We start from the raw sequence: 20,076 nt of genomic DNA, 5'->3' as shown, positions 1-20,076 counted from the left end.
ATTGGGCGTGGCCAATGAAAGCTGCCATGAATTCCAGACCCTCAAGCCTTCAGTCTGAAGGTCTTGTATGGAATTACATTTGGTTCAATAAAAATGAACGAAACCTTACAAAACTGAACGTAACTGAGTGGGGTCTGAACTTCCCAGTCAGAGAGCACCTGTCCATCAAAAGCTCACTATCCAATCAGAGTAGATCACTGTTAATGCTGCCCCCATGAGAAGTTTGTGTCACCAAGCCAAAAACCATAGACAGTAAAAGAAATGGACACAGCGACCCAATTGGATTCAACGGAGAAAAATTAAGTCAATTAGAAGCTCGCACTTCCTGGGGGTCGGGTGTACTGTGCAGACTCAAACTGAGCTTGATGACGTAGATGTCACGTGAGCAACCTGTAAATCCTCTAATCGCTGTGCCAAAAGAAATCTGAATCACCCACCGAATCTTGCAGAGAAGGCGAGAGTGAACAGGAGCAAATTTTGGTACTTGATTAATTATCTCCCTTGACTTCATACCTCCACATTCCCCCGATAGCCTCATAGACAGTAAAAGATTGCCTGCGAGCTTCTCCTCCTGTCCATACGATCATTTCTCTAATGTGCGACAGAGAGTCGCTGGTTATGACGCAATCATTAGCCTATTTTTTTTTTTAACTGTTTCTATGGGACCATAACGTAAGATACAAGGTAATGGAGCCTTTTATACATTTTTGTGTTTCTTTAGAAATAATTAATGGACAAATGGAGTCTTTAAATGCCTCCAGATTGAAAGTTATTCCCTGGCAAAGTGACGCCAAAATGAATGGGAGTCAATGGAATGCTAACAGCAGGCGGGGGTCCGCTAGATAGTTAATTTTTTTTCATTGTGTTTTTCTTATTTTGTAATGGCATATTTTTGATAGTTTCTGACAAAAGTTACGTTTAGTTTTATAAAGTTTCGTTCATTTTTATTGAAGCAAATGTAATTCCATAGTCTTGCTACATGAGACAAGGATTCATATAGTCAGCCATTTATTTAGAAAAAAGGGGGGCGAGATTGAATATGCACTTTTTTCCTGTTTCTCTTAATTTTGAAAAGTAATAGTTTCTTAAAATGTTATTTCAGGTCATCTTGGCAACCTGAAGTCATTCTTGTGGCTGTTTAAAAATAATAATAATAAATATAGCTGCAAGCAGCAATTACGGGGCCAAGCACTCCAGCTGCAAATTTAGGAGCTAAGCATGGCATGGAGGACCACACCAAATGCAACAATGAGCAATTAAACCAATTTTAGGAATATTGTAATTGAAATAGCTGAAAAGCCACTAGTAATAAGATTAAATGGCCTATCACGTTTGACCAACAGGTGGTGCTGTAATCAAATCATTTTGGTGTGTTCTGTGTGAGATGACAATAACACACAAAAAGTTTAGTGTCACTATGCTAAAGCATTGCAGAGATACAGCCTGAAGTGTCATTTTGGCATGATGCCTCAATTTCGTCGCAGTGGTATGGGAAAAAGATTTTGTATCGATACAAAATCCATAAAATTTTGTTAACACAGTCTAAAGATCATATGAATCAATTTTGGTGAAAATTAGACCAACAGTTGATGAGGAGTTCGAAAAAGTAAGTTTGCAACATATGTCAAAATGGCGGTCAGGAATTTCGGCTTACTCTGGCATATTTGGTATCTATGTTGTCAGCATAAACCAGGGAATATTTTGAGACCAGTTTCTTTGCAATAAGTTATTAGCATTTTTATAAGTATATTTAATAATGGTTTAAGAATGGTTTATTACTCTTGACCAATAGGTGGCGCTGTTTCCAAATTTATGTGGCATGGTCAGTGTGAGGTAACGATGACATACAACGTTTGGTGCAAATATGTCAAAGCTTTGCAGAGATACAGCCTCAAATGCATTTTGGCACCATTTCAGCAAATTCGTTGATCCGCTAAATGAGAACTGTTTTGTATATCAACACGAAATCCATAACTTTTGGCTAATGGCGTCTGAAGATGATCTGTGTCAAATTTAGTGAAAATCAGACTAAAGGTCAAGGAGGAGTTCGAAAAAGTAGATTTTCAACATTAATCGAGATGGCGGACAGGGAGTTCAGATTTCCTACTAAAAAATTGGCATGTCTATTGTCTGCACAACCCAAGGAATATTTTGAGATCAGTTTCATTACAATAGCCTAATGCAATCAAAAGTTATTAGCATTTTTGTAAATCTCATAATTGAAGGTTAATGAATGGTTTATTACTCTTGGACAATAGGTGGCGCTGTTACCAAATTTATGTGACATGGTCAGTGTGAGGTGACGATGACACATACAAAGTTTGGTGCAAATATGTCAAAGCTTTGCAGAGATACAGCCTCAAATGCATTTTGGCACCCTTCCAGCAAATTCGTTGATACGCTAAAGAGAACCGTTCCGTATATCAACACGAAATCCATAACTTTTTTCCAGCATGGTCTGAAGATGATCCATGTCAAATTTGGTGAAAATCAGACTAACGGTCTAGGAGGAGTTCGAAAAAGTAGGTTTTCAACATTACTCAAAATGGTGGGCAGGAAGTATGGCCAATTTTGGCATAATTGGTATCAATGTTCTTGGCATAACCCAAAGAATATAGTGAGACCATTTTCATTTAAATGCTGTGTTCAAAAAATACAGCATTTTACAACATAATTCAAAATGGCCGACGCCTAAAATGGCTGTGACGGGAAAATTAGATATCATTCGACTCGACATGACTCACTGAATCTAAAGAGACCAGTTGTGTAATTTTTGGCCAAAACATTCAGAAGTTATAAGCCAAAATATGCATTTTTCATATCTCCTGGCAACACGGGGTGGCGCTGCATCGAAACACTGCAGGTAGTCTCAGCTCATGCTTGTTATAACACACACCAAGTTTGGTTTCAATATGCAAAACTGTTGCCGAGATATAGCCTCACATGCATTCTTGCGTGCTTTTCGTCAAATTTGTTCACGTGTCACTCAAGAACGGTTGGACGAATCAACTTGAATTCCATAACTTTTTGCTAGCATTGTTGGAAGATGATCTGAGACAATTTTCCTGAAAATCAGACTAACCGTCTAGGACGAGTTCGAAAAAGTTGATTTTTCGAAAAATTTAAAATAGCGAATAAACTAAGTCTTGCGATTTTTGCATTTTGTGACTCATTCTACTTGGCATGAGCCAAGGATTCAGAGGAAAAAAGAATTTCCATTTTCAGGCTTACGGTTCAAAAATTATTAGCATAATAAAATTGAAACTTTGGACAAGTGGTGGCGCTAGAGAGTTGGAGTTAGAGACTTCAAATTAGCTTTAGTTAATGTTGGGACGGTCCTCTATCAGAATGTCAAACCATTACAACTTTCTTGCAATCAGTTCTATGGGCTGCCGTAGACTTGCGGCATGTTAATGTTGTTTGGACCCCACTGACGTTCCAAATATCTCATAGAGAAATAAAATGACACTGAACAAGAAAATGATGGCAGAACTTGAATTTTAGGGTGAACCGACCATCTTGCATACTCCTGTGAAGACTTTCTGCAGTTCTTTGATGATTGCAATATCTCCATTGTGATGTTAAACAGAATGATGCAAAGCGATTTCAAGAATCTTCACAGTATTTGAGTTATGACATTTCCCATAAATATTCGTAATATCGCAAGCCAAAACATATTAAATTAAAACCATTCCACTTGTTTCCCTGATAAAAACATCATGCACAGGGATTTACTGACAGACTTGTGACAATGATAACTCCCCGATGAAAAACGAGGCCACGATGTGCAGTCGGCAACACAAAGTGTATAAGAGGAGCCATGAAAAATAGCAGAACCTCTGTCAGAAGCGGGCCTGCATCCATAAAATGAGTACTGGGTCTCATTGAGTAACTAATTAACCCAAACGGGTTTATTCTATAGATAAGCAATGCTTTAGTAATTCTAGCTGCCATAGAGAGACACATGGCTTCAATCTAATTTGGCCCTTATTAGGTGGAAACTGTAAAATGGTGTAGTTAGTGTTTGTGGGGTAAAGGAATAGTCTGTAGGCCATTAGATCCACCAGACCCCTAAAACGCCTGCAAAGTGTCCCCTGAGAGACATAACAAGGGCCTATCTTTTTTGAGTTTTTCTTTTTTCTTTCCTCCTTTCTCAACCATTGCTTCCTTTCAATGTGAACCAGCTGTGACGTCTGGAGCCTTTAGTGTCACCCTGTGCGTGTGTTTTATTACCTGTGTTGGACCGATAATTATTTGAGGTGTCCATACGCTTTGGTCTTGCTTTGCATAATCAGTTGTCTCTAAAAAAAGACCTTTAAAGTAGTTGCATTCTAGTTTGTATTAAATAATTTTGGGAAGCTAGTATACTCAGTGGTGTGCCATGCTTTACTTACTATTTAAACACCATTTTGTTTGTTATTTTTTTCTTTATGCCTGCAGATTTTATGAGAGACTACATGGGATATATGTAAATTGAATGGTTTGTAGTAACGTCTTTATTTAAAAAACAGTTCACTTGGCAGTCACAGACTGCGCCTGAAGTGGAAAAAAAAATGGTACTCATACTCAAAATACACATTCTTCTTGATGTTGATTTTAAAAATTATAATAATAGAAAACTCATGGATATATTATGTCAGTTTAGAAAAGATGCGTGTTTACAGCATGGGTAAGTGATAACAATAAGTATAATAACAAAGTTGTTTTTTTTTCTCATGGGCCCACTGTTTAACAATTTCCATACAAAGACTTTACAATGGTTTGCCTTAATCTGACTACTACATACCATGTGCAGAGAAGTCACTAGCTGGCTGGCTTTTGAGAAAGTGAATCATTGAAAGTGATCACAAGTAAGCATTAAAAGAATATATATTGAAAATACAAAATATAGTATATATAAAACAAAATATAATCTATAATATAGAATTATAGATTATAGAATCCCATAAAATGTTATATTTTTGTACATACAGTATATATACAGAATTCCCCCAAATGATATACAGTAGCCTATATTTATAATTTTGGGGAATTATGTCCTCAATCTCGAAAAAAAAGCTAGTAAGAACATTTTTCTAAATCAGAATGCAGTAGACAAAACACACGTTTAATTATTTATTATATTAATTTACAGTGCTATTTATGTTTTATTTTTACAATGAAAAGCGCTAGATCGTAGCTATTAGATATTGGTCTTGAGTCATCCATTGCTCTTGAATCAATAATAATTATAAACATTGCATCTACAATTTCCAGACGAAATATATACACGTATGCACAGAAACGTACATTTATAAAATCGACCCAAGAACTATATTTACTCATCAACTTTGTCTTTCAACAAAAATATTCCCCATTAGTTGAAAACAATTACCATGTCAACCAAAGTCTTCATACACACATAGGTTCGCCAAAACGTTTTTTTCTCTCTCTCTCTGTAAAATACTCCTATTAAATAATACTCCTATCTGGACCTGTCGTTTTATTTAATTCTATGTTTATTTTCCTTGTCTTTTATGTATTTTCGAGAGTTTTGGCGGTAAACAACAACAACTATTTAACGGCCACTGTTGCTGTCATGGTGATTTTAGGTGGAGCCCCTTTTTGGTTACAGCAGCTCAAACAGGTTGCGGGTCAGAACAGGGTGATTTAACATTCTTCCATAAAGTGCTTACTCTTTTCATTTACGCGAACATTTAAAAAAAAATTTTTTTTTATATACATTGAATTAAAATGTGATATAAAGTACTTCGGTAATCACCCAGGTAACGTTAGCTCTTCTCCATTCATCCCGAGCGTTTGTAGGTATAACGTTATCTGGCCAGGAGATCTCCGATTATATGATGGAGTGCACTGAGGTTCGGTTGTCATAATCCCATAATGTTTTATAAACAACCCTTTGGGATCGGGACAATCCCATCCTCTTCCTTTCAGGGCAGGGGGTGTTCAGCATTTCGGGTAACCCATGCGGCAGTAGCAGACGGTCTTGAACAGGCGGCAGTGGCAGAAGGCGCACTGGTCGCAGCACGCCGCGCTCGGCGTCTTGCAGCTGCCCCAGAGCGGGACGCAGTTCGGCGGCGGCGGAGGTCTCTTCACATGGGTGCTGAATTTCTGAAACACATACCAAATGAAGGTTTAAGTTCCTATGTGGAGCATTTTGCATTTGTTATTGAAATTAACAAAGCAAACATGAGTCAACAATTAACATGAAGCGAAAATGTAGACTAGTTAAGACATAATTTTCACCACGACCAACTAATGTGTCTGTAAATAATATTTTGTTATTAAACGTTTCCAAGGAGACGAAAGTGCCAGAGAAGCGCCTGACGCGCGACGTGGGAAGAAAACCAGATCCAGGTAAATGACACGTAATTTCCCCGCAATTTTGTCGTGTTTTAAAAGTGGGGAAATGTTGTTTAATTGTAAAAAATATTAGCTCTGAAATTAGCCTCAGCAAAACAAATTAGTAGTCTACATTACATCCAAAAATATTTAAAATGTAATTTCCTCCACAGAATGGTATACTAAATCCTATACAGCTATTTACATTTTAATAAACATATATTATATTTCCCTAAGGTGACGTACAGATCAATAAATAAATACAGAATTTTATCATCCTGAAATTAAAATATTTTAAGACTGATACAAGGCGGTAAACAGAATAAATATGTTAACAGTTTGTACTCTGAATTAGTTTTTCGTATATATATATATATATATATATATATATTAGCAGCATATTAGTTTTACAAATATTTTAAATCACCATAAACTAAATGAAACAGATTTGTGTGTGTGTATGTGTGTGTGTGTGTGTGTGTGTGTGTGTGTGTGTGTGTGTGTGTGTGTGTGTGTGTGAGTGTGTGTGATTTTGCAGCTTCTCCTGATTATATTTGTGTGGAACAAATGTATTAAAGTGGTAACCATGAATGAATAACTAACTTTACAAACCTTTTTTTGTTTCTTTTCCATTTTATTGTTCTTCTTAGGTGTTTTTGAAAGCCCTTCGATAGCGGAAAACAAATACATTAGAACATACATCATTTAAGTTTAATGTTTCTAAATTAGTAACACAAAGAAATTAAAATAGAGAATGATACATACATATTGATTTGATTTTTTTTTTTTTTAAGTTTCTGTTGAGAATTTTTGAGGTTCATGGTTAATAATGATGATGATTTGTTTCGAATAGTTTTCTGTAAGAGAAAGAAGCCTTACCGACTATGAGCACAGAAGGTGCATCTGTTTGGTTATTTGCTTGTAAGCTGATGGTTGTTTGGTTGGAGCTGTTTTGTTCCTCTATAATCATGTGTGTGTGTACCGTAACACAGCAGGCTAAACAGAGCAGCACACAGCACAGCAACAATGACGGATGCATATTAAGACTTCACCCTGCACGAGACAATAGTTTCAAACACAAAGATCAAAAAAATAAAGCTGCAGATTTAGTAATAATCACATACGTACACAAACAGAATTAACCATACACAAAACTGGATGTTCAATCTTTAAAGGCTTGTGCTATTTTGAACCCCTAAACAAAGAGAGAGAGAGAGAGAGAGAGAGAGAGAGAGAGAGAGAGAAACAATAGACAAAACTAGCCTTTGTGAATTAAAAAAATGTATCCAAACTGAAGCTCAAATCGTTGTGTAAATACGCAGAAATTAGATGTGAAACAGATGCAAGCGTAAAATATTCCTTTATGCCACTGGACACAAAATACACATCCAAAAAACATCTATCAGAGCACTCTCAATGGTGGTTAAAATTATAACCTATAGATTTTGCACAAAACCACTTCTCCAGCCGGCATCGGAGTGTTTTTTTTTGTAGTAGGCCAAACAACATGTATCAAGAAAACAAGTAGGACTGTTATATTCCATTGCAGTAAGTTCTATATTAATACCCACAAAACACTTAAAAGTTTACATGCAGAGCTACAATTCCGGTTTACAGTATTTTCTAGTTTACAGTATTTCTAGTGGCATTAGATCATAATTCATCATGTCTCACCATGTTCAACCTCCTGTTTCTGACAATCTCGTGTTTTCTTTATATCCTCTTTCAGGGTGCATTCAAAAGCGAAACTACCCATGGTAATCTTCAGGAGTCGGTGTCGGGAATTTACAAACTGACCTGTCCTGGTGAGTAACGGGGCCCCCTGTTTTCCCTTTGTGTAGCTGGCTTGAGATATTCCCCGCTCCCCTGCTGAGACTTAGAGAGAAATGTCAGACAGACTTTTGTAGTCAGGAAATTCAGAAAGGGGCGAAATTATAAAATTAAAAAAGCAGGGGCGGATCCACATGGCCAGATGGGACAAAGGGAGAGAGACCGACGTAAAAAAAAAAAAAAAAAAGGAAAAAGTGTGATATGCGGTTGAAGAGAGAGCAAGTGTGTGTGTAGTGGCCTGAAAACACATTTGGGCACTTTCTTCACACTTTTTTTCTGAACAAAAGCAAATAAACAGTAGATATAAAGTTCAGATTAAAGTGTTGTGTTGTGACTGTCTAGCTGTCAAACATTAATGGAACATGCTCATATTTAATGTGAAGAGCTACTTTAATATAAATCACCAAAACACCAGTTGCACTCAGAAAAGCGCAGATGCCACTTGTTTTGATATTTTGTGACATTCAGAAATGAAGTGTCCAGATATTTTTAGGGATATTGTGCGTTTGTGAGGGAAAACTCAGTTATTTTTATTTTTTGAGAGCCTGTTTTTAATTTGTGACTCAAATGTCATCAGACCCAATGCAGGCTTATTACATAATCAGTAATTACACACAGAAAACAAGAATTTGCTTTGTTTCTCTCAGAGGGCAGGTATGATTGTTACAAGATCATCTGAACAAATGACCAAAAGCACATGCATTTTGATGGTTATTTGATATGAGTTGTTGCATGCATGCTTTTTGATCGGTCTTCTAGTTTTCAGTACAATGTTAAGCTTAAGGCGTTTCATTACACCTTCAACAAAAATTTCAGTACAATTGCACAATATCAAGAGTCTAAATGAATATAGAGGCATTTTTTAAAAGTGGGGAGCAACATTTTGACCAGCAGATGACGCTATATTTACTTTTCTGAGCCCTGAAGTTTGTCCACTGAATCACATTTGCCCATTAGGAAACCTGTTTTCTTTTTAGATGATTTCTCACTTCTGACTTAAACTTCCGACCTTCTGATCTTTGAAGCAAATGCTCATAACAAAATCATGTACTGGTAAACATTGTTTTCCAAAGATTCTTCCAAAGGAAAGGCCCAGATGTTACAAATAGATTCAATGTGAACTGATGGTGTGCGATAAACACAGAAATGAGCTGATTCCATGTGCTTTAGGCGACAAGTGAAAAGCCCACCCACAGATACAATACTGCTTTCTACATCTCAATAAATGGGACTGAATGTAAAATATACATTTTACAAGGTTCTCTATAAAATAGACAGCACTGCAAAGGTACCAAACATTTACAAGGGTGGTACTATTTCAAAAGGTAATATAATATGTGACCCTGGACCACAAAAACAGTCATATGGGCAAATTTCTCAAAATTGAAATGTATACATCATCTGAAAGCTGAATAAATACCCTTCCAATTGATGTATGGTTAGTTTGGATAGGACAATAGTTTGCAGAAATGCAAGTATTTGAAAATCTGGAATCTGAGGGTGCAAAAAAAGAAAGAAAAAAATCTCAATACTAAGAAATCACCTTTAAAGATGTCCAAATTATTTTTTTAACAATGCATAATACGTTTGGTTTTGATATATTTACATTTGTTTTTACAAATTATCTTCATGGAACATGATCTTTACTTACTGATCCTACTGATTTTTGTCATAAAATAAAAATCTAATTTTAACCCATACTGTGTTTTTTTTGGGGCTATTGCTACAAATATACCCCAGCGACTGGTTTTTTGGTGCAGGGTCACAAGAATAACGTAATCACATTACTTCTTTTTAATTCATAAGAAAATATCTGAGTTACCTAATACTACACACCGATTACTTTGTTTTCCCAATTATTGACAGCTCTGCTGAGAAATCAGGAGAAAAATAATTATATAATGGGATAAATAATAATAATTCAGTATTCTTCAAAGTTAATAAAAACAGTGAAATGCAAATTTAGAATATGATAAAAAACTGCAATAATTAAATGTTAGACATAATGCATGACCTTCTATAAAAGGTAATACTATAAGTTACTTTTTAAAAGAGTTACACTATATTTGAACACATTAGTTTAAAAGAAACTTTCCACAGACCTGCTAAGGTACTAATATGTAACAATTGAAGGTTAAATAAGGTAAAAACGTGTTATTTTGGAACATCGTGTTTTCCTGAACAACGTCACATTTCGGACACAAAAGGGTTGCGCTCACTATTTTGTGTTTACTTTAAAGTGACAAAACTAATTTATAAAAATGCTTTAAACAAACAATCATGTCGGTCTTGATTGTTTCTTGTTTTTTGGCTGGCTAAACGTGGTTACATTACATTCACTTATTCAGCACCAAAGTATGCAAGTATATTAGGTAATTACATCCATCGTTTGCTCATCTGGATGCTGCCAGAGACTTGGACAACAATTGTGAAACCAAAGTGGAAAAGCCAACCGACTGATTGCTGAACATTGCTCTCCAGAGATTTGGGAAATCTTTGAATTGTCCAGGGTGAAGAGATGCTATAAAGGCTGTCTGGAAAGGTTAGGAAACAATGTTTTTCTCAGCCACTTATATTCTGTAATTGACACCAGCTTAATCCACCTTTAACATTCCCGCTTGAGCATTCATATGGGATGGAGAAAAAAAGCCTGAAGGTTGAATGTTTTCATCATCTCATACTAATTACCATGATCATGTTTTGGCTTGTTTAAATTGTAAGACAGTTTTTTGGGGTGCAATTTTTGTCTTGTTTTAAAATGTAAGAGAATATATTGTACATTTAGTTTATTATTATAGTTTTCATAATTTCTAAACTGAACAAATTTTGTTACATAAAATATTTGAACTGAAATCAAATTATATATATATATATATATATATATATATATATATATAAACAATATTTTTATTTAGTTTATCTTGATGTATTAAAATAACCAAAACTAAAACGAATGCAAACTAAAATGAATGCAAACTATATAAAATATTAACAAAAATGACAAAGATACAACAAGACTACTAGAACAAACTAAAATATTTTTTAAATGAACAGCCAATAGTTCTGAACCGATTGCAAAGGTGATAAAGTGGTTGCATAGTCTGTTTGATTTAGCTGCTAAAGAAAAGCTGAGTAAATGTATGATATATGGCATTATAAAACTGGTGCTCTCTTCCTCCCAAGAACAAAAGTTTGGATCACATGGTTACAATTCAAGTCTGTAACAAGTTAGTCTGGTTAAGCAGTGATTTAACATGAACAAAATTTTCAGCACAGGATCTTGCATATTTTAAATGATTTGCAGAATTTATGATCTTTTCCTAAATTTTGTTCTCTAGCACTTAAAATAGATATTCAATCTCAATTTATCACAAATGTAACTAATTCATCGCAAATATTATCACAAATATAATTGAGCTGAACATTTAAATGTATAAGAGTCAATAATGTCACCATTATCAGCTCTTTTCCTCATGCAGTATGCATTTTTGACATATGAAATATAAAAGACAACATGCTGTATTGCTGAGAGTTTTTAAATGAACTTTTAAATATTTCTATATTCAAAAAATTTGCTTTGGACATGATTTTGAAATCCTATCTAATATAAAACTAGACATAATATTCTAATGTAAAATGTGTATATTTAATACATACTATATAAAGAGATAAATATTAATTTGTGAAAATGAAAAGTGAATAACAGTCCTACTTGTTTTCTTGATACATGTTGTTTGGCCTAAAAAAACACTCCGATGCCGGCTGGAGAAGTTTTTTTGTGCAAAATCTATAGGTTATAAAAGTGAATGAAACAGAAATGTCCACATCACAGAAAAGACAAAGTATATTTTCAACATATAATGGCAGGAATTGACAATCGTGATGAGTGATTCTATGTGTGTTTGGAGCTATTATGTCGTTTGGTAAAACCATGGGTAGAGAAACCTTTGATTTCAACATCTTGCATTTAGTTTCAAAGCCTTATTGTGATCCAGTTTCAGAAATTACTCACAAATATGTCTTTGAGATCAGTGGAAACTGCCCGGCATGTGAATAAGTGTCCACAGACTCCAAATAGCTGCACTGTTCATTATCTGTTAAATCTGTCCTCCTGATTTAAAGTTTTGCAGACTTCACTCTATCCTCTGAAGACTATGACACCGTGTATATTTTCAGCTTCACTGGTGCTAATGCTACACATATAAACCTGAAATGGGACAAAAATGAAAATGAGATGTCTTGGCACAGCTTCAGTGTTTTGATTGGTAATGTGTATATGTTCTTTTTCCAGTCTGAAAACAAGGCTCAGGCTCTGCAAGAACTAAAGTAAAAAAATAAATATAAAAATATTTATTACATTTAAAATACTTTGATATTTTAACAACCCTTAAAAACAATAATGTCAAATTTGTGAAGTGTTTAGCTGAATGTATAACAGAGATATTCTTTCAAATGAGGTCCTCATGTAACCTTGATGATAAGCTATGAAAATAACTCTAATTAAGACGGAGAGAGCGAGAGAAAGAAAGAAAGAAAGAAAGAGAGGGAATAAGACATTTTTTACCTTCTGCACATATTGGATTTTCCCATGGTCTTCCCTCACATGCTCAAAAAGCATAAACTACTTATTTCCTAAGCAGATTTACACATGAATATATTGTCTGTCACTTCACGGCTTGTGGTAAGACTGCAACAGCTCTTTTACTGAAAACCGAGCTGCTCAGAGCAAATGTAGTATGAAGAATGCATACATTAGCAGTGTTCCACCCCTTAGGTAGATTATACATACCCTGAAAACGCTCCTGATCCACTGCTGGCCTCCAGTAGCACATAAACTGTCTGTGATATATTACATACGGAGACCCCTGATACTCTGGAGACACAAACCTGACAGCCTTAAAACTGCACAGCTGAAACCAAACATTATTTTTTAGCATTTTAATTCAAGAAAATATTTTGAACTAGCTTTTGTTGTTGTTGTTTTTTAATAATACTCTTTATTCTAGCCTATATGCAAGACTTTATACTGCTAGAAATCATTGTTTACTAAGATACACACACACACACACACACACACACACACACACACACGCTTGTTTCTGTGTACTTGTTTATGCTACCATGTGGGGAGCAAATGACCCCACAAGTATAGTAAAACCTGAAAGTTTTGACATTGACATGAGGGGAAAAAAGATTAATAATAGTAAATGATGTTTATCTGAAAGTGTAACAGTGCAAACAGGTTTAGGTTTACGTTTAGGGTTAGGGGATAGAAAATATCATCAGTATAAAAGTAATACAAGTCTATGGAAACTTCCCACAATTCACACACAAAGACTTGCAGTAACAGTAAATCTATACATAAAATGAGTGATTCTAACTAAGAACAAAAATCTGCAGTAATTTAAAAATCATCTTAAATGCTGTAAAGGTAAACCTCTCATTGCACATGATCCCACGGATCAGGAAATGGTTCACTTCAAACAGGTGGATTTCGTTGCCATTTATAGACATATTTTGGCAAGAAAATACGTAAAACTGACCATTTACCCCTGGGGCTGTATTTGATCTTACAAGTAAAAAAAGTTAAAAGTTCCCATTTATTTGAAGAAGTAACATACGGCAAATAACATGAAGAAGCAGACCATAAGAAGGAAGCTGGAAAGGGTTTTAGCTGTCTGGGAGCCAGAAATCCCACTGCAATTTTAAACAGATTACAGGAATAAAATGGTTTGCAAGCCATTATGAACAATAAAGAAAAAAGCACCAGTTCTGGTTTGTCTCTGGAGGAAGGGTTTGAGAATATTATAGCGAACATGAGGGTAAGGAAAATACTCCAGAGGCAGGATGCCTTCAAGCAATGAATTTAGAAAACAATTTGGGCATTATTTCCAAAGATTTATTGCATCACATCTTCTTCGTTCTTTGTTCATGCAAACGCCCTCAAGGTTCTGCCAGCTCAATAGGGTTTCGGTTCATGAGCTCCAATAATCTGATCAAACATCATGATATGGAGAGACCAAAAAGTTCAGTAATCCACATGCCTGCTGAGATGCATTTTTGTGCCACAATTGTATTAGTTAAATGTTCTAATATACTAGTTCGAGAGTCATTGACTAACAAACGTTGAAACAATGTCCCTAGTCTGCCCTACGTAGTTTTGCTGCCAGAACTACAACAACTATCATGCAACGCGCCTTCTAACGCGCACGCGCACGGAGCTCCACCCGGCCTGTCCCAGGCAACGCGCATATCGAGGAAGTGTGTTCGTTAAGAATAGTTTATAATAACGTTTATTTTTGCTTCCCGCTTTTTCACAAGTCGAAACCATGTCAGGAGACGAGGTTAGTAAACAGTGGTTGTTTAGGAAGATTATTTGTTAATATGAACTTATTTAGGCAGTCAAAAGAGAAGGACATTTGGGCCTACCAAAGCTGTAAGGAAACGTGCACATCAAGTCTTTTCTAGATCTTTTTGTCATTTGTCAGTTAGTTAGAACTAATTGTCTTGCCATTTTATTAAAAAAAACATAATTGGCACTTCCATGGAAATTTACACATGATACCATGTTCTCTGAACATTTACCATGGTAATACCAGGATTGTTTGGACGTTAGAAAAAGACATGTTTATTTGGAAGAGTAACGTTACCATGATACTGCTTTCTTTGGACATTTTCTATTACTTTACTATGTTTTTTGATGCATTCCATGGCATTATCATGGTTTTTTAAAGAATCATGTAAATGTACTATGGTATTTGAATATTGGTAATATTTAATAAAGCAGTATCACATACATGATGTTGTGACTAGCCTTATCAGTCCATTATTACTTGCGTGCTTCAGTTTGACCTTTTTGATCTTATTATTAAATTCATGCTATGGTCCTTCCAGATGATATTTGATCCCACTATGACCAAGAAGAAGAAGAAAAAGAAGAAGCCTTTTATGCTGGAGGAAGATGGTGTAGAGGGAGATGAAGGCCAACAGTTGGAAACGAAGGAGCCAGAGGCTGATGGGGTCGATGAAAAAGAGTTTGATCTTGATGAAGATGAGGGGAGGAAGAAAGGTACAACACATCACAGTTGTATTCTGCTTTAACGTCGCCTCTTTTTTTATTGCGTAGTTAAATAGCTGGATGATGCACACTGGTGCTGCTTGAAGAGAGACACTCTCATTTGATTGAAAAGCGCTTTGGGTGTACAGCAATACACAATAAAGTGCTATATAAATGCCTCATTCATTCATACTAGCCATTTTGATTTTTATAATTACTATAAAATATTCAAAATAACGTGTGTGTATATTTGATCTTGAACAAATGCTTTAAAAGTGGCCAGAACATAAGTAAAAAAAAAATTACCCTAAAAGGGAACTTTTTTGCAGTCAATGAAGAGATGTTTTTTTTTTTTTAATTATTAAACCGAACATTTGATCTTTTTGTGTGTGTGTGTGTCAGGATAACAATGCATATTAATAAACAACAATAAATGACACTAATTCTTCAAATCTGTGTTTTTGAAACAATTCACACTGAATTTTGCAAAAAAAAAAAAAAGTAAATTTTCTGAATATTTTCCCATGTACAAATGGCTTAATGTAATTGTCATTAAAAACTAAGACTGCAATTAATGGAAATCATGATGCGAGTATGCACATTTTCTAAACCTCAGAACTTATGATTCCTTACGGTTCGTGTCCAGTGGGGTCGAGTGAGCGGAGGAGCGTGTGTGTGTATCCAGTTCAGTCCTATGGGAGTTGAGCTTTGAGAGCGACTGAAAGCAGCTCAGAGATGCTCAACTTTACACACATATCGAAAAACGCAGAACGTCACCCAATTGCTGATTATGCTAAAGTTCCTGCTGGATTAAGTATTTAAATCATATTGTTTACATGCTAAGCTCATTAAATGATGCATGTTGAAAATTGCAGTTTCGATGTTTTTTAACTTGTGAATTGGCTTTGTTTAAACGCTTATTAAAATGGCACTGTTTTGTTACTTTGGGCATTCGCAAACAAAGAAAAATTCAATATATTGGCCAGCTTTTCATTGCACACTAAATGTTTATTGAAATGTGAAATAAAGTACTAAAGTGTGGCTTGTTTGATTTGATTTTGGTGATTTTCCAGAAACATCAGATGACCTGGACGACTTAAATTTCCTCAACCAGAAGAAAAAGAAAAAGAAGTCGAAAAAAGAGAAGATTTTTGATGCCGAGCTTGAAGAAGGAATGAAAGTCAGTCGATTGTTTGCACATTAATAATTGTTAAACTCTTGATTGCTTTCATGGCCTTAATGGCTTTTCACATTGAAAGATGTTTTGACCATGAAAGCGTTATCCTTCAGTGGCCTTGGATTCCTTTGAAAAATAAACTGATGTCTGGGCCTACACATCAGATTCTCTTTACATTTGAAGTTTGATATGTTGAGCACTGACAGCAGTTGTCATGCATTGTCTTGTACTTAATAAGTCATACATTTCCAAAAGGAGCTGAAGATCGAAACGGAGCCATCAGAGACACAAGAGGAGGATGACTTAATGCTGCCCATTAAGAAGAAGAAATCAAGAAAAGTCAAAGATTTTCAAGAGGACACAGACAGTCCAAGCAAAGATGACGGTAAGTGCATTAGTAGGACGTTTTTCTGTGAATAACTAATGCTGGCCGTCTAATCCTGTGCTGTTTGTGTGAAAGGTGTGGAAGATGAAGACAGTAAAAACACAGATGACATCACATTCAGCACACACACGGGCCCGGCCTGGGCAGGATCGGAGAGGGATTACACATATGATGAGGTAAATGGCACACTCATTATTCAACTTGCGGCGCAGAACATATGCGCTTGTTTCAGGTGATAACTTGATAAAGGGCCAGAAACTGCTGCCATCTGGTGCATTTGTAAAGCAGACCAGCTTTTCTCTGTTAACTCCTCTTTTCTGAGACCCGTTTGGAATTATTACAGCTGGTGTCAAGATGATATTTATTAGATGTGTGAAGTCAGTTCTCGTCAAGTTCACACAGGTGTAGTTTGTCACGTAAACTGTGGATATGTAACGTTTGACAGTCAGAATGTGTCACAATACTTCATTTTAAACAATAGCTCATGTGTGCGTTCCAGGGTTTTTTATGTATGCGAGTATTTTGTTATGTTATGTAAGGTCAGCCATACATCAAGTGGAGGATACGTGTCCAAGTACGTTTTGGTTACACTGCATATTTAAAAGGAGTAGTTCACCCAAAATGTGTTGCTTTAATAAAATTCTGAAAAGGGTATTTTATATTTCTGATTCTGTTATATGGGTTGACTGCAATATGTTTGATCCCCTTGAAACTAAAGAGTCATTGTAATGTCTTAGTTTAAGTTTGTCCCACTATGTCTCTTAGATAATGTCTGCTTGCATCTGCTCTTTTTTTAGCTTTTGAATAGAGTCTTTAACATCATGCGGGAAAAAAATCCAGACATGGTCGCAGGAGAGAAGAGAAAGTTTGTGATGAAGCCTCCTCAGGTTGTCAGAGTCGGCACAAAGAAAACCTCATTTGTAAACTTCACAGACATCTGCAAACTGTGAGTCTACACTTGAAATTGTCAAGCTGTTTTATAAAGCCCTAAAGAAACTCTTTGTTTCGTGGAGTTGACTGAGTTTGATCTGCTGTAAAGAACTGTATAGTTATTGTTTGTGAGCGTTCACTCCTCATTACACTCGTATTGTTTTCAGGTTGCATCGACAACCAAAACATCTTTTGGCTTTTTTGCTGGCTGAGTTGGGTACAAGGTGAGTTTTTTTGATATTTTTCTGAGAACAGTAAGATATGCTTGATATACTTGTTATCTAGCAAACAATTAATACTACATGACCAGTAGCTAGTTTTCAACACCTGAAAGATTTTTTTTTGTTGTTGTTGTTGCTTCATCTACCTCCAGCAATTTTTAAAATGTGATGCGTTGAACTGATATTTAATTCATTGTAGTAAATATTAATAAATAATTATTGCACTAATGTTTGGAAAGACCCATGTTTTTTTTTTAAATTGTATTAATTCAAATGATATAAGAATAGATTAAGCATCACTTAACTTTTTACTGAAGAAGAAATACTTGATACTCTGTGCCCAGTTTGTGGAAAGAGCGTATAATGATCTTCTGTCCATATGTCATTTTTAAGTGAACTTTTATTTTGCTTTATGGGCAGCACCACTTCATCGGTCGATTATGAACCTTGCAAAATCTGGTCTCAGTGCCTGGCAAGCTCTGGGGTTATTTTTCCCGCGTCTGTGCAACTGAAACCCTCCAGCAGAACACGATTTGCAGGTTTTGCTGGAGGGAGAACCCTGAATCAGTTGAGAAAGGCATTGCTGCTCTAGAAGGAGCGACTGATCCTGTGACGCTTTCAGAAGGCATTATTAAAAGATAAGCAGGCAGATTTCAGTGCTGCACACTCATTCCAGCTCCTCCTTGTGTTCACCGCATGTATCTCAGAAGACGCATGAAAGGAAACTGATCGATTTTGCCTCCTGGATATTTACAGTTGATTTGGGTTTTGGAAGGAGATCAGTCTCATACATGAACAGAATTATTCTTTCTGTAGCTAGAAACAGAAACTTTGTGATTTGGAAAGAATATAGAAATTGCTATTTATTTAGATATGCACTAACCACTGTTCTGACTTTTCAGCGGATCCATCGATGGAAACAATCAGCTCGTCATCAAAGGCCGATTCCAGCAGAAACAGATAGAGAATGTCTTAAGAAGATATATAAGTGAGTGTTTATTTGAGTGGTGAATTGTTAAAAATAAGGTTCTTAAACATCGTACGTTGATTCAAATTGAAATGGCATAAGCGGTTCACTGAACAATAAAATAATGATTTTTTTTCTTGTCTACATAAATCTACATACACCTTTTTAACAAGATATATATATTTTAATTAAATGCATATCTAAAGTATTATATATTTATATGTGTGTGTGTGTGTGTGTGTGTGTGTGCGAATCTTAAGTATAAAGTATTGTATATTTAATATACCTGCCATCAAGCACATTTATAAAATATAATTACTACATATTTCTTATAGCATAATTATAGGCTTATTGCCATGATTTCAGTATGCATCCAGTGTTTTGTTAATATTGCATAGTTAATAATATGTATTACATTAATGTTTGTGTGTTGCAGAGGAGTATGTGACGTGCCACACGTGTCGGTCTCCTGACACAATCTTGCAGAAGGACACACGTCTGTACTTCCTGCAGTGTGAGACGTGTCACTCCCGCTGCTCCGTCGCCAGCATCAAGGCCGGATTCCAGGCCGTGACGGGCAAGAGAGCGCAGCTGCGTGCCAAAGCCAACTAACGTTGGTCCCTCCACCATCACACACCTTACACACCTGCGCTCCACCACCAGACTCAACAGATCCACTGACGGAGGTTACTACCCTGTCTGCTCAGAGTTCTCGGCTGTCTCAAACGCATCGTTTCATTTCCTTCATTTTCCTTCAGCTCCTCTGAAATGGCCTATGCACAGGAAGGGAGTATTAATTTGTTCGGTCTGGCTGTGGAGCAGAGAGAGCGCAGAGCCTGGAGGATTTTATGAATGAACTGCTGGTGAAATTTGTTGTTGCTGTATTACTTTCAGAAAAACAATTTAAATAAAATGCATACCAGCTGGGCTAACACATGCAGTGTGTGTTTCTGGGAAGGTATGTTGCTTTACATTTAGAGAGTTTGAATGTGATATAGAAATGAGCTTGATAACTGGCTTGAAATGTACTGTATGATTTAGTATGATTATGTGAACAAACACTATTATTTCCACCTCTTTGGTTTTCTGTGCTTTGAAAAATTATGATTGTATGTTGACTGAATATCTCTTAAAAGAATCTCTCTTTTTTTTAAATAAGAAAAATAC

The 20,076-nt window shown here is 35.8% G+C and overlaps 2 protein-coding genes across 4 annotated transcripts; one reads left to right on the top strand and one right to left on the bottom strand.

Moving 5' to 3' along the window:
* Positions 1 to 4,469: 4,469 nt before the first annotated feature.
* On the bottom strand, positions 4,470 to 8,265 carry LOC127960015 (agouti-signaling protein-like). The gene is made up of 4 exons (XM_052559537.1): positions 8,140 to 8,265; positions 7,222 to 7,395; positions 6,955 to 7,007; positions 4,470 to 6,111 (listed from the first exon to the last, which is right to left on the bottom strand). The coding sequence occupies exons 2-4, from the start codon at positions 7,379 to 7,381 to the stop codon at positions 5,947 to 5,949; spliced, it is 378 nt and encodes a 125-aa protein (XP_052415497.1). The 5' UTR covers positions 7,382 to 7,395; positions 8,140 to 8,265; the 3' UTR covers positions 4,470 to 5,946.
* A 6,085-nt stretch (positions 8,266 to 14,350) lies between these two features.
* On the top strand, positions 14,351 to 19,843 carry LOC127960145 (eukaryotic translation initiation factor 2 subunit 2-like). Of its 3 annotated transcripts, none has more exons than XM_052559724.1 (9): positions 14,351 to 14,516; positions 15,067 to 15,241; positions 16,303 to 16,409; positions 16,662 to 16,791; positions 16,867 to 16,967; positions 17,589 to 17,737; positions 17,889 to 17,945; positions 18,845 to 18,930; positions 19,346 to 19,843. In XM_052559724.1, exons 1-9 carry the CDS (start codon positions 14,502 to 14,504, stop codon positions 19,519 to 19,521), a joined length of 996 nt encoding a protein of 331 aa, XP_052415684.1. In that variant the 5' UTR covers positions 14,351 to 14,501; the 3' UTR covers positions 19,522 to 19,843. The 3 variants fall into 3 exon arrangements, with proteins under 3 accessions (XP_052415684.1, XP_052415685.1, XP_052415686.1); XM_052559726.1 differs by lacking the exon at positions 14,351 to 14,516 and adding an exon at positions 15,876 to 16,043 and having other exon boundaries at positions 15,098 to 15,241; XM_052559725.1 differs by lacking the exons at positions 18,845 to 18,930; positions 19,346 to 19,843 and adding an exon at positions 18,363 to 18,825.
* The last annotated feature ends 233 nt before the right edge of the window (positions 19,844 to 20,076 follow it).

This window comes from Carassius gibelio, chromosome B6 (assembly GCF_023724105.1).
Source record: "Carassius gibelio isolate Cgi1373 ecotype wild population from Czech Republic chromosome B6, carGib1.2-hapl.c, whole genome shotgun sequence".
Classification (NCBI taxonomy): Eukaryota; Metazoa; Chordata; class Actinopteri; order Cypriniformes; family Cyprinidae; genus Carassius; species Carassius gibelio.
This window is presented reverse-complemented; position numbering and strand designations above follow the sequence as displayed.

What these genes read in the sequence shown, in the direction of transcription:
- LOC127960015 (XM_052559537.1), bottom strand. Translation starts at nt 7,381, where the DNA reads ATGCATCCGTCATTGTTGCTGTGCTGTGTGCTGCTCTGTTTAGCCTGC. An exon ending in ACCTTCTGTGCTCATAGTCG is followed by an intron (nt 7,008 to 7,221) that starts GTAAGGCTTCTT and finishes CCGCTATCGAAG; the next exon opens with GGCTTTCAAAAACACCTAAG. An exon ending in TGGAAAAGAAACAAAAAAAG is followed by an intron (nt 6,112 to 6,954) that starts GTTTGTAAAGTT and finishes TATGTGTTTCAG; the next exon opens with AAATTCAGCACCCATGTGAA.
- LOC127960145 (XM_052559724.1), top strand. An exon ending in TTCACAGACATCTGCAAACT is followed by an intron (nt 17,738 to 17,888) that starts GTGAGTCTACAC and finishes TATTGTTTTCAG; the next exon opens with GTTGCATCGACAACCAAAAC. An exon ending in TGTCTTAAGAAGATATATAA is followed by an intron (nt 18,931 to 19,345) that starts GTGAGTGTTTAT and finishes TGTGTGTTGCAG; the next exon opens with AGGAGTATGTGACGTGCCAC.